Below are 13,945 nucleotides of genomic sequence, written 5' to 3' on the forward strand. Positions count from 1 at the left end.
GTACCAGGGCGCACGCGCTTGGCTGCGCAGTCCTCTGGCCGGAAGCTCCTCCCAGCTCTCGCGAGATCTCAACGGCGGATTCTCGCGAGGACTGCTCGGGGAGTTCTGACAGAGGCTGCCAAGCGCGGGTCTGCCGGGGGGAAGTGACTGGCTGTTTCCGCTGTCGGCCGCTCCCTGCAGGTAGGAGAGGGAGTGAGTAGGGGGGCTGGGAACTCCAGGGGACGTTCCGGGCCCCGCGTGACGCGGGTTTTGGCCCAGTCTCTCCAGCCGGCCCGGGGGCAGCCGGATCGGACCTGGCCAGTCCCTGTTCGGCTGATCTCATCCCAGGCCACTCGGCCAGTGCCCATCGCGTTTCAGCCTGCAGACGTCGGCCAGCTCAGGACCTTTGCTTCATTTTGCCTTTCATAGGCCATTCGGGTAACTTGGGTTTTTTTTAAAGGGCCGTGCTGTTGTCATTTGGAGCTGGGTAATTCTTCGTGGGCCCTGTCCTGTGAGGGGAGGGGATTAGTCCTCTCACAGGCAGCCTGATAGTTTGTAACAAAGTGCTTGGTAACATTGTCTCGAATGTTTCCATGTAACCAAAAAGGAGCAGCCCTAAGCTTGTCCTCTGGGCGGCTTGGAAGAAGTCTGTCTAGCCCAGAGTTAAATACTTGGGACCCACGTAGGTACTGCCCTTCGATCACAGCCATCTTTCCTGCTACAGATCTTTCTTGTCTCAGCCTTTATCAGCACCAGGTCCTGGCAGTCACTACCGCTGTTTAGAACTGGCTCACCAGCGATAACCCATTTGCCATCCCTAGTCAAATCCCTTTTCCATTAGACAGCATACATTATATTTGAAGGTAAGATCCTGCTGTGTCTCCCTCCCCACCCCCAGAAAGGTCTTCCCCAGTTTAAACATCCTCCCTTCCTTCAGTAGCTCTTCTTTCCAGAGCATTCCTTACAACACACAGTTCCGAGTTATTGATCCTTTTAAAATGAGATTCCCAGAAGTATGTTCCCTGGAGATGTAGTTAGTTAAAAGGACATGGTCTTAATGCAGCCTAAAATTGGCATTAGCTTTTTGGATTACTATATCAGGCTACTGCCCCTAATTGAGCTTGTTGCAATAAATGTAAACTTTTGGGTCCTTGTAGATGAACTGCTCTTAACCTAGGTTTCTCTCCTATTGTACAGTTGTTTATTTGGTTTTTGTTTTAAGTACGGGATTTTTTTTTGCACGCTCTTAAATTCTGTCATTTCACTTCAATTCTCTTAACCTGGAGGGGGTTTTTGAATCCTTAGTGTTGCCTTCCAGTTTATTAGCTGCCTGAGCATGTTATCCTTGAATGTGATAAATTGTCCTGCTCTTAAGCATTCAAAATGTTGAGCTGGACTAGGTTAAGGTCATGCTCAGCGGTTCCCTAAAGACCCCATGCTGTCAACTGACTTGTAGAACTTTAAGTTCTTGGGGTATTGACATTCAAGTCAGGTAGGCGTGGTCCCTCACTCAACAAAACGAGTGTTTTAATCTATTCCAAAAGTACCCAGTTACAGAAGATAAGCCCTTGTTTCTGAAAATATTAACACTTACCTATCTCAGATGGTTTGACTCTTTTGTTCCTGAGATTTCCCATGTCACTGATTAGTATACAATCACATTTGTTAATTGAAGATATAAATTTGCTAAGACTTGAAGGCCTGTATTGAGATGTCTTTTTTTTTAATATACCTGTCTTGAGGTTCACAGCCCACCTAATTTTGTCACACTTCCTATTAGAAAAATCATGCTGAGAAAACTGAAGTTCAGCAGATCTGCATCCTCTTATGTACCAGGTGACCTTTCTCCCCTTTTTCTTGGATTGTAGTCTAAGAAGGCTTTTAACTTCACACATTTCCATTCATTTTGTGCTTTTGCCCTTCTCATGCCAGCCTCACAGAGATGTGGTCTCATTTTTGTGTTCATTACTAGTTAGTGCCCTCTTTCAGTTCAAGGTAGTCCAGAGCTCCTGTATCACCCGTTGATTTCTTTAGTGGTCGCTCGCCTTCTCTCTCAAGCAGCTCAAATCACCTAGCCATCAGGGACAGCAGCTGTTTTCATACCAGGTGAGAGTCCTGGCACCCCTCCCTTCAGTCAACAATTCCAGTCTCTTCTTGTGGAGTTTCTTCATAAGCGCCTAAACTCCACCTTCTCACAAAGGTGCTGTTAATCGTTTGCTCACAGACTTCATCAGTCAGGCCTCAGAGACCGTGAGGGCCTCAGCACTAGAACCTTCAGAAGGTTCTTTTCTGTGTTGAGGCTAATCCCAGCATGCCTCTCACTCCTGTGTTCCAGCTGCACCCGACCCTGTCCCAGCTACTCCCCCCCCCCCCCCGCAGTTCCATTCCCCAAGCGTGGAGCACTTATTCTGTACTGGGCCTTAGGGAGGCATGCTGGGAAAGAAAAACGATTACCCGCAGGTAGCGTCCCCCTTCCCCTCCTTCCGGCCTTCTACAGTGCTCTGAAACTTGTCCCGTGCTAAGTGCACTCCCCTTGTCCTCAGTCTGCCTCCAGAACGCACCTACCTTCTGTGAGCACCCTGAGTGTTTCCTTTTTTCTCACTCCTGCAGCTTTTTCAGCTCTGACGTGTGTGTTGTCTGCTGCTCTAACAAAGTTGAGGGGCTTAAACAACACAAACGTATTACCTTACACGTCTGTGGCATAGACATTGTCACGGGTCTCACTGGGCCGGAATCCAGGTACCGGCAGGGCTGTGTTCCCTTCTGGAGGTTGTCAGGAAGAATCAGTTTCTTTGTACTTTCCAGCTTCTAGAGGCCGCTCGGCTTCTGGTCCTTTCTTCCCTTTTCAACACTGGCCGTGCTGCATCTCCGTGACGCCCCCACCCCCTTCTGTCGTTGCACTTCCTTCTGACCTTTCTTTGGGGCCTCTCTCTTCCACTTTTAAAGACCTTTGTAATTATATTGGGCCCACCTGGCTAGTCCAGGCTCCTCTCCCTGTCGTAAGGTCAGCTGGTGAGAAAGCTCAGTTCCATCTGCAGCTTTAATTCCCCTCAGCCAGGAAATTAACATTCACAGGTTTTCGAGATCAGGAGGTGGGCAGGGCGGGGCGTGCAATTCTGGCTACCACCACATGTTCAAAATTGACGTGTTCATTTCATCCCTCTTTTTTCCCTTATTTCCTTTCTTGGTGAATAGACTCATCTTGATATTCTGCTTGATCACCTCAGTCAGGCATTTGGAAGCATCCTTGATTCTTCCCTCTTCCTCAGCTCCCCAGTTTAATCCATTGCCAAGTTCCGTGTAGCCATCTCCTCCACACCTGGAGACCTAGTCTTCTTAGGAGATGCTTGAAGGACCCCTATTTTAGGTAATGGGGAAATTGAGCAGACACACACACATGCTCAAGCTCACACAAACACCACGGTTGCTTCATTTGCATCACAGACCGGCGTACTAAGTAACACTGGCTTTGTGGATACAGGGAAGGTAGAAGAGGTTGCAGAACTTAAAAAGTTTCAAATCATTGTTACAGAGCCAATACAGTAGCCACTGTCCAATACAGTACTCTCCAATACAGTAGCCACTAAGCACATCTGGCTATGTAAATTTAACGAAAATAAAGTTAAAAATTCAGTTCTGCGGGCACAATAGCCACCAGTGGCTACTACATTGGACAGTGCAGATATAGAACGTTTCCCTCCCCACAGAATGTTGAGTGTATCAGACAGCACAGAATTTTTTTTTTAAGATTTTATTTATTTATTTGACAGGGAGAGACACAGTGAGAGAGGGAACACAAACAGGGGGAGTGGGGGAGAGAGAAGCAGGCCTCCCGCGAAGCAGGGAGCCCGATGCGGGCCTCGATCCCAGGACCCTGGGATCACAACCTGAGCCGAAGGCAGATGCTTAATGCCCCCCCCCTTTTTGAAAGATTTTATTTATTCATTTGACAGAGACACAGTGGGAGAGGAAACACAAGCAGGGGCGTGGGAGAGGGAGAAGCAGGCTTCCCGCTGAGCAGGGAGCCCGATGCAGGGCTCGATCCCAGGACCCTGGGATCATGACCCGAGCGGAAGGCAGACGCTTAACCGACTGAGCCACCCAGGTGCCCCCAGACAGCACAGAATTCTAAAGTGTGTCTCATCTTTGCCTACCACCTTGGCATAATAAACCTCAAATATTAAATGATTGTAGACATTCCCTTCCTGAGACCATGTGGTTGTATTCTCCCAAGATTTCCATTTCTTCCACTTCACCTTCCAGTTTTGTCTGTAGAATCGAATAGTAGAATTACTCCTTCAGCTGCTGTGAAATCAAATTATTGGCAGTTCAAGTTCTGTCCAGCTGTAGCGTCTGTGACCCAACCTTTATGTGGTGTTTCCTTGGTTCCCTTTCTGTTTATCCTCACCCTGTACTGACACTATGCAGGCACCGGAATGAGGGTTATCTTCTTAGATGTGTATTGTTTTCTGCTGCTTCTTAAATGTTTTGTGCTGAAGAAATTAAACCCTTCCCTTGGCAAACTCCAGCTACAAACTCCTATTCCAATTAATGACGTCATTGTCGACTTTGTTCAAATTTAAAGTTCCCATCCCTCTGCCCCTTGAAAATTTCTTTCAATCTTGAGAATTGTTGCTAATTCTCCTAGTTTTGCAGAGCTTTCATAACATTCCTGCCTGTCTTGTTATCCAGTTTTACTATTTGGGCCTTTTCCCCCATCTTTTCCCTAAGACTTTCCTGTAAAGGATCAGATGGTCTCTGTCGCAGCTGCTCAACTCTGTCATTTTGGTGTCGGGCAAAGGCAGCCTTCAGCAACAATACAAGGATGGACAAGGCCAGATCTGGCCTGCAGGCTGCAGTGTGCCAACACCTGCCCCGAAGAACATTTTAAATTCTATTTACCTCATCATGCCAGAAGAACGTCCTATTTCCCTTTTTTCCAGTCATGGGCCTCCCAGTTCCAGAGTTCAAAATGCCAGCAGTGCCTTGATTTCCTTAACAACGAAGATTGTATTCATTAGGAAACAATTTCGGATTTTCTGATGTTCAGTGTGATTCAGTAGAAGTCCCAGTGAGGCTTGATGAGCCCTGGGCTCTGACACACCTCACTATACCTTCCCTGAGATGGTATACTCTCAGTGAACCAGGAGGCTGCCCCATGTGGAGGCCTTAAGAGTCAGCACATCTCCGTGTGCGTATGCTCCTCCATGTTGTTCGAGAGAACGTGTGCTGAGCACCTCCTCTGAGCCAGGTACTGTGCCTGGTGCTTCACATGCATTAGGTTGTATAATCCTCAAGGTCCCTATAAGGGATCTATGATGGCTACCTCGATTTCACCGAGGAGGAAACTGACATTGGGAGTTTAAGGACCGTGCCTATGATCAGGTTACTAGTAAGTGGCAGGGCTAGACCTGAGCCTAGCTTTGACTGATTCCAAAGACCCTGTGCTAAAAGTACATAAATACATACATAAATCCTTCCACCCATCTGTCCACCCATCCAGATTCTGTGCTAAAAGCCACAGAATCCCTGATCCCCTGCCCCAAGCCCTCCCACCCCAACACTTTCTCTTCATTTCCTTAGCAAACCTATGAACACCAGTTCTAAGACTTCTTAATGCCTCAAATGTCTTTCTTTTTGGATTATGATTTCTTCCATCTTTTCTAGAATACAAAATTGTGTCTTCCTTATTTTTTAAGATTTTATTTTTTTAAGTAATCTCTATATCCAACATGGGGCTTGAACTCACAGTCCCAACATCAAGAGTTACACACGCCACCGACTGAGCCAGCCAGGAGCCCCATGTCTTCCTTACGAATGTTGTTTGAGGAGGCCTGTCATAGGCTCTTGCATTTGCAGAGACTGAGATTTATAGCATACATTGTTCAGGTAGGAAGAAGACAAAATCAGCACCCTTTATTAATTTTTCCCAGTGTTAGTGCTAATAATGCTAACTGGCCCAGTCCAAGTTTGGCCCAGCTTACTCTGAAAGTTCCAAACTTTCAGGTCATGAGAATGTTGTTTTAATGATTTTGTATTAGAGGTCTTCCAGTTTCCCTATGAAAATAAAGTACTGGATTCTACAGGACATATCACAGACATAATCTGTATAGTCCCAAAGCCGTTTGTCTATGGCAGTGTACTGGAAAACATGACAAGCTTAATGGTCTCCTTCTACAATGTCAGGTTTAAGTAAAAAAATGAATTCTAGACTTCTTGTTAACCATTTCTCATTTTCAGTATGGTGTGCTAAAAATACGTGTTATTTTCATTTAATTAGGAGCTATATATTGAAGACAATGTCTGGAAGCTTCTACTTTGTAATTGTGGGCCACCATGATAATCCAGTTTTTGAAATGGAATTTTTGCCAGCTGGGAAAGCAGAATCCAAAGTGCGTATGGAACCTTAAAAAATTCTGTAAGAATTGTTATGCTGTTGTAATGATAATGGTGTGGCATGATTTTACAGCTGGAAGAGATCTGGACAGATGAGGTAACTGGAATCCACTGCAGTTAAACGAGGCTTGCTCTGCAGTCCCACAGGTGGATAGAAGCCAGCCAGGGAACATCCTCTGAGTTGTTGACTCATCCTTTGATTCAGCTCACACTTGGCACATACTAGCAGGATGCTCTGGGTCTCTTCTCTGATACGTAGTTCACTGTGTCACCCATTCTGAAAAGCTGCTCCCTGAGCACATAGAAACATAGTCTACCTGTTGTGGGACTGGAAGAACAGTTGTTACTGACTGGAGATGCCATGAGAGCCCATTCTGTCCAAGGGAATTACATTTCTCATCAGGCCATACATAGTAGGGCCATTTACACCTGGGAGGGTTAAAAGAGACCCTTGCTTCCATGTCCCACTGCCCCTGAGACTGTAGCAGTTTTCAGTGACCTTCTGCACCACCTACCAGCTGGGCGGTGCCCTCATGCTGTTCTTCCCAGTGACACCACCCAACTTCCTTGTTGCCAGTAATGGTTCCAGAAAAACAAGCTTGGTTCAAGAACATGCCACTCAGAGTAAACATATAGTCTTGAGATGAGAATACCTGGGGCCCTTCCATCTTTCTGTACTGGTCCATGTTGCTAATAAAAAGTTATGCTGTGTTTCTCCTAACTCCAAAATAAGCTTTAATGTCCCTTAAGAATTGATTTTTGAAATTAATTGTAGCGCATAATGTCCAGTGTGTGATGCTTTTCAACTATTTAAATCTTGCCACGAAAATAAGATAGAAATGTGGTTAAGGTATTATCTACCAGGTGGTGGTTACTACATTATTTTCCCACATTCCTATGAGCCCGCTGCTCATTAAAACTTTGTACCGAGCCATCTCCGGGGCAGTGGTTGCTTTGTGGTACAGGGCTACTTACATAGTTCCTGTGGACTTGTGGTAGGCAAAGCTGTGCACATAAAAACACTTTGTGGCATGACTTGACCTTAGTTCTTTCTGCTGCTACGACTCACCTTAAAGCATTTCTACATTTTTCTTCTAATCTCATGATTGATCATCCATGTGAAGTGATGGAAAACACTGCTGTAAGCCAGACACAAAACACATCGATTTCGCTAGGGATTAAATTAGCTTCGTCATGATGATGTGAGTGGAGTAAACATGCTTGAGCTGTGCAAGGCCACTGGCAGCCTTCCTCCAACCCTGTCACAGGAATAGCCTCCGCAGCAAGGAGGTCATATTAAGTTGCCTTTCCCAGGGCTGTCATAACAGAGCACCACAAACCAGGTGGCTTAGAGTAAAAGCAGCTCATTGTCTCACCGGCCTGGAGGCCAGAAGTCCAAGAACAACATGTCAGCAGGGCCAGGCCCCCTGTGAAGGTGCTAGGGGAAAATCTGTTCCAGGCCTCTCTCCTAGCTTCTGGTAGTTCCCTGGCTTGTGGCAGCAGAACTCCAGTCTTCATGTGGCATTCTCACCGTGTGTGTGTGTCTCTAAATTCCCCTCTTTTATAAATACACCAGTGATACTGGATTAGGGGCCATCCTCCTCTAGCGTGCTAACGACAGCTGCAACGACCCTCTTTCCAAAGAAGGCCACATTTGGAGGTACTGGGCAGGGTCGGGGGTGGTTAGGACCTCAACACCAAGAATTCAGTTGAACCTGTAACAGAAGTGTTCTTTGAAAAGTTTATTTTGAAATAAAGAATTCTACAGGAGGAAGACTGTTCCAGGTTATGAATTCCCTCTCCACGTTATGGTGGGACAGTCCCACCTCCGGTTAAGCCCACGAAACGGACACTCAGCTCTGACAGGACTGTCTCCTGCTGCTGAGACAGGTGACTACTCACAGCTGGGGCTGAGTATGGCCTGCCACTCCCAGGTCCCCCTGTCACGTAAACTCCATTCACCTGAAAGAGGCCTACGCCAGGCCAGAGTGAGTGCCAGAAGAGTGCCACCTTCTCAGCTGTCTCCACTGCTCACCAAGTGTCACTGTGGCCCACGGCCTTCCCTGCCCTTTTCCCCTGCTGACCCTGAGACCCATGCCAACGTCACTTCTGTGTCGCTCTCCAGCCTACCTGAAGTGCTGTCCATTAGCCATAACCACTTACGTATTTTTTCATGTCCTCCTCTAAAAAGATATGAGTGTCTTTAAAGCAGAATCTTTTTTTACCTACTGTTCTTTCTTCACACGCTTAAATGGTAACTTCCTTCTTGCAAAATTAAATAATCTATATAGTTTCTTGAACACATTTCACTTATTAATTGGCTGCTTCTATTTGTTGTTTTAGATAGCAAATTGAAAATATGATGTGAAAACACTTAAGATCTTTCCTAAGTCCCATGACAGTAATAAATGAAGTAAAAGCAGAAGATGCCCCCCCAACCCCCAAGAACACTACATACAGAATTTCCAGAATGAAATGTTGGTGTTCTTGATGCTGTCCAGAAATGTTAATCTGGTGCTACTCACATTGTCATCTAGGATGATCATCGTCATCTGAACCAGTTCATAGCTCATGCCGCTCTTGACCTCGTAGATGAGAACATGTGGCTGTCCAACAACATGTACTTGAAAACTGTGGACAAGTTCAATGAGTGGTTTGTTTCAGCGTTTGTTACTGCAGGTCATATCCTTATCTTTTAAATAAAGATCTCTAAAAGTTGGGGTAACAGACTAGAACAACATGGGACATACATGCCAGACTGAGTCTGTGGACTTCAATGTGTCAGGTAAAAATTGCCATTTACAAGGCTACTTTCATTTTTTTTTTTAGGGGAAAAAATTTTGTTTATTTTGCTTAACAGATACTTTTAGAACCAAGTCTCAAATAAAACTAAGTTTAATCTGAACCATTAGGTTGATTTTACTTTATTTTGTAGTAACTTTCTAACTTTAGAATGATTATGTCCTCTTTAAGATAAAAGTTACCTAACTTCAAACCCAGTTTACGTATGCAGCTTTTCCATCACAAAATATAATGCATGTGACTCATTTGAAGGATATCATATCACCTACTTTTCATTTTTCATTTCTATTAAGATTATACCTTAATTCTTTCACATATGAGATTTATTATGCTTCATGACATAAGGCAAGAAGATGGAATAAAGAACTTCTTTACTGATGTCTATGATTTATACATAAAGGTATGGTATGTTCCATAACTTTTTAAATCTGACTGTAAAAAGGGATTCCGACTTTGACAGGAAATTGGCCTGTTGCAGTAACTCCCTTGTACTGCAGTTTTCATCTTAGACCAGGCCCTCCCCAGTCAGACCAATCCCTGGAAACTCCCTCATCAGTCAAGTCTTCACTGCCAGGCTAACATGTATTTAGGACAGAACTCAGGGTAGTTGTTTTTAAACTGGTTTCAGTTTCCCCCTTTTGGCGCACATATCGTTGATTTTATTAGGGAACCCTAAAAAGAGAAGGAAGCAGGCTACATAAGGGAAATTGCTTCATAATTTTAATCTAAAATATGCTCCATCTACTTTACCAGTTACAGTGCAATGATTATAGATCATAAACTGTCAGGAAGTTTACCAAATGGTCCCTCAAGGAGAATGGTGCCACTCACATTTCTTGATATTTAGAAAAAATAAACTAGACATAGGATGTCTGTGGTTAAACTGCAGTGCTAACAGTATGTTCTTAATTAATTTTAAATGTTCTGTATTTAGACAAGATTTTTTGTCCATATCAGCACGGTTCATATTCCTGGTCAGAATTAGCAAATAAAAATATTATGTCTTTTTAAGATAGACAACATCAAGTAAATTAAGGTTTAAAAACTGGTTAACTCCTTTTTCTTATTAGTGATTCAATCTGACAGTTTTCTCACATATGTTATGATACACTCATTTTACTATTTAAGAACCTGATCACTCAGCCTGTGTTAAAGGACAGTATTAAAAACCTGACTGTCAAAAAAATTACTACATAAGGGTCATTTAATATAGCAGCAATGGGGTATAACTTTACGAGCATATGGTGGATTTTTAGTTTTAGCCAAAGGGCCTTACAGATTACTCCATACATTTATAATTAACGTGAGTAGATTAGTATTTCACATAAAGGGTGAATCCTGAAAGTTCATTTAGCTTACATAAGCAACACTTATCATACCACCATTCGTTTTGCCACAGGTAGTTCTCAAAACTAAAACACTAAGACAAAAATCTCAAGGGGTCATTACTATTTAACAGTGGAACATTTTTGTTGAAACTTAAAAATGTGGTCTTCAGACTTTTTTAGATGTCTTTGATGATTTTAGAACTTTAAAATAATTTCCTTCTAGAGATCTATGATTTGTCAGTCTTTGTACTTTGACAAGCTTACTAATACCTTCTTCTTTCCTAGTTTGCAATGAATCCATTTTATGAACCCAATTCTCCTATTCGATCAAGCGCATTTGACAGAAAAGTTCAGTTTCTTGGGAAGAAACACCTTTTAAGTTGAATGTGGAAAAATTTGGAAATAAACAATGTCACTACAATGGGGTATTCTCAGGAATGTGTATGTTGTAAGTAACTTGACTAAATAGCCTGGAAAAGTTTTACTTGTAGTCTAAATTTATCTAAACCTAATGAAATTCCTTATTATTTCAAAACAGTATATTGAGTTTCTTATGATTATCAACAGATCAATATTTGCTTGTGAACAGTGTTATTTATAAACTCTCTAACCTTGGAAATATCTTTCTTCTAAAAATTTAAGAATGAGCTTTTGACTTTACTCATTCAGATAGCTTGATCTTGTTGTCACAATTCAGAACCAAATGTCATTGTCAAGATTTTGGTAGACAGATTGAAAACTGGAAGTTTCTGCAGTATGGACTGAAGTTGATAGCATGTACATGGGCTTCTGCACATCTAGAGATATTGTTATAAAACCATATAGGCAGTATACATAGCACTCCCCAAGAAGCCGGAGCAAACAGCATTTGCAGTGCCAAATGCCACAGGCCTGCCTCTGTCAAAGTGATGCCGCTATAAATCCAGAATCCTGGATCCATGTTTGTAAAATGGGAGGCTGGGACCAAAGTGACAGGTTATGTTCTTATATTGCCTTTCCCTCCGACAGTAAACTAAAGTAAGTGAACCTGCTGGTAGTTATACCAGTAAAAAGTTGTAATTCTGGAATTGTAAACAAAGAAAAGTTTATATTACATTAGCATTTGCATTCTTAGCTTTTTTAGGCTGTACACCAAGGGGGTGGGGAGTGGTCTGTAACAAGTGGGATCTTACTGTATACTAGTAAATGTCTGTTTAAAAACAAGTACTATAACCAGATATTTTCTGTGCTAATTGTGAGCATTTAATTTTGTTCTGTCCTGAATAACTTGAGCAAGTAGTTCTAAGTTTGGTCTCATACCCTTGTGTGAAGTTGCTACCATAATTTTTTAACCCCATCTATTTATTGGATTTCTTAAATAAAGATGTTTGTCCAAGATTGTGGAAGCTTAATCGAATTTTTGAAGTGTTGTGCTCACGCTGCTACCGCTACTGTCTCAGTCCCATTTCCCCTGTAGAGAGTCTACAAACTATTATCTTAACCCATTTTCTAGAACTCAGATCACCTCAAGCTAGGTGCCAGAGCTTTGGGAGCAGAGAGACAGTCCGCTAGACATCTGGGAGTGGCTTTAGCCATGCTCACGGGAGAGACGCTGGTGTGCACTTGCAGTAGACCGTCTGCTTTGCCCCCAGTAAACACACGGTGCACAGAGGTGTGACGCGGGCCGCCAGGGGCAGCAGGCTGTCTGCAGCAGGACGTGGGAGCGTGCCTTGCAAACCATGATCCTTTCCTCCAGGCTCGTGAGGGTGAGACGGCAAGCGACACAGGCCCTATGTGTGTTACTGTAGTTCAGGACAAACTGTGTGTGTGACTGCGTCTCTGAAGGAGCCTGAAGCCAAGTCCACTGACAAGCGTGGGGGTGGATGGGACGTCAGGCGTGAGCTGCACTGCAAAAGCATGTGGGCCACGAAGGTGTGGAGAAGAGCAGCACCAGGCATGTGGCTAGGACAACCAGAGCTGGTGTAAAGGGAAAAACCAGGGGCTGGCAGTTAAGCAAGCTCAAGAGCCGGCAAATCTTAGATCTGGTAGTAGGTGATTGTCGTACAAGGTTCAGGAACACAATAGCAACAGGATGACATCATTAGCATCCTGGGCTGAGGCCCCACCGAGTGTACGTGTGTCAGCGCTAGGTCAGTGCTACTCTACGTTAGCACGCCCAAAGGGACCCAAAGAAAATGCACAGTTCTGATACTGTCCTCTTTCGTTCCCTAGATGCTTCATTGGTGCCCACGTTTCCCATGTATGTAGAGAGAGAGTGGATTTCTGCTCTGCCCGCGCTCCACCCGTGTTCTTTCACTTTTCAGTCATGTCAGCCCTTTCTGGTTGCCAGTCCACAGTGGTGGCTTCTCAGAATCCACGGACAGTACGCAGGTCCACTTTTCTACTCCACTGCCCCACAAGCCACCGGTGTCCACGGTGTCATGATACTCAAGGGAAAGCTTACACACGTTTTTACAGGAATGTAAAACTCGAGGTTTTCTCTTAAGGGACATCTAGGATGTTTTCACTTCAACTAGGGAATGTTTCGCAAGGTGACAAAGACATTACCCCACTGACGGAATTGTACTTTTCCATCTTCCACACTGCACACTATTTGCTACATGGGCTGCAAACGTACATCTGTCCGCTCTCCGAGTTCAGTCGTTTGCCTTGTTCTTACCACTGAGCTGTCTCGACGGCCCTGCGCGAGTAGACCACAGAAGCTCACGTTGTCAGAGCTGGCCCGACGCCCTGTGGCGAGCACCAGCACTGGAACCCTGGGGCCTCTCCTCCCCGGACTGGGGGGCGTGCACACCGTTCCTCCCTTCTGCCAGCTTCCTGGGGGCTCCGCAGCTACTTCCTTCCACCAACCCCGGCCGCCTCGGGCGCTAACTGCTTTCTTCCCCAACTCGTTTTTTCAAGATTTCTCATCTTTGTTTAGGTAACACCAGCCAATCAAAAGGCCTTTTACTTCCTAAAAACAAGAGTGTCAGACCTGCAGCTACCTTTTGCTGCTTGTTGAAGAGCTTTTCCCATCGGTTTGTTGTAGTCTCTTTGGGGGCCAGAGCTACTGCCAGGTTTTGTTCCTCCTTAGTGGTCACATTTCAGTACTGTGTTTGGTCAGCTAGCCCCTGTTCACTGGATCCCTTTGAGTCAATGGTGTTAAACTGGATTACTCTCCTTTCCCACCAGCCTGTCTTTACACACATGAAGATCTGTTCCCTTGACCATTTTTTGCTTCCCAGCTCTAGACCTCTTGAATATTTAGCTGAAAAAAAGGTTACTGAAAAGCTGCTTATAAGTCTTTTTAAAAACCAGCAAAGTATTAGTTAAATCTATACAGGAATCAAAATTACACATTAGGTAAATACCTACACACGTATATATGTATTATGGGCTGAATTGTGTCCCCCCAAAATCCATTATGTTGCAGCCCTAGCCCCCAGTCCCTCAGAATGTGA

The 13,945-nt window shown here is 44.3% G+C and overlaps 2 protein-coding genes across 5 annotated transcripts in view; one reads left to right on the forward strand and one right to left on the reverse strand.

The window, feature by feature from the left end:
* The window catches only part of OFD1 (OFD1 centriole and centriolar satellite protein), a 66,876-nt gene that overhangs the window by 46,853 nt on the left and 6,078 nt on the right, over positions 1-13,945 (reverse strand). Inside the window, exon 2 of the mRNA XM_073902072.1 lies at positions 8,901-9,006. Coding sequence (XP_073758173.1) covers positions 8,901-8,948 — 48 coding nt within the window. The 5' untranslated portion in view covers positions 8,949-9,006. The remainder of the gene's footprint in view (positions 1-8,900; positions 9,007-13,945) is intronic.
* Positions 82-11,881, forward strand: TRAPPC2 (trafficking protein particle complex subunit 2). 4 transcript variants are annotated; one of them, XM_073902080.1, is made up of 5 exons: positions 82-180; positions 6,260-6,371; positions 8,913-9,056; positions 9,491-9,577; positions 10,791-11,881. In XM_073902080.1, the coding sequence occupies exons 2-5, from the start codon at positions 6,279-6,281 to the stop codon at positions 10,887-10,889; spliced, it is 423 nt and encodes a 140-aa protein (XP_073758181.1). In that variant the 5' UTR covers positions 82-180; positions 6,260-6,278; the 3' UTR covers positions 10,890-11,881. The 4 variants fall into 4 exon arrangements, with proteins under 4 accessions (XP_073758181.1, XP_073758183.1, XP_073758182.1 ...); XM_073902082.1 differs by having other exon boundaries at positions 91-180; positions 6,263-6,371; XM_073902081.1 differs by lacking the exon at positions 82-180 and adding an exon at positions 200-417.

The sequence above is a fragment of the Callorhinus ursinus genome, unplaced genomic scaffold, assembly GCF_003265705.2.
Source record: "Callorhinus ursinus isolate GAN/ISIS: 27379988/994484 unplaced genomic scaffold, GSC_fseal_2.0 scaffold16, whole genome shotgun sequence".
Lineage (NCBI taxonomy): Eukaryota > Metazoa > Chordata > Mammalia > Carnivora > Otariidae > Callorhinus > Callorhinus ursinus.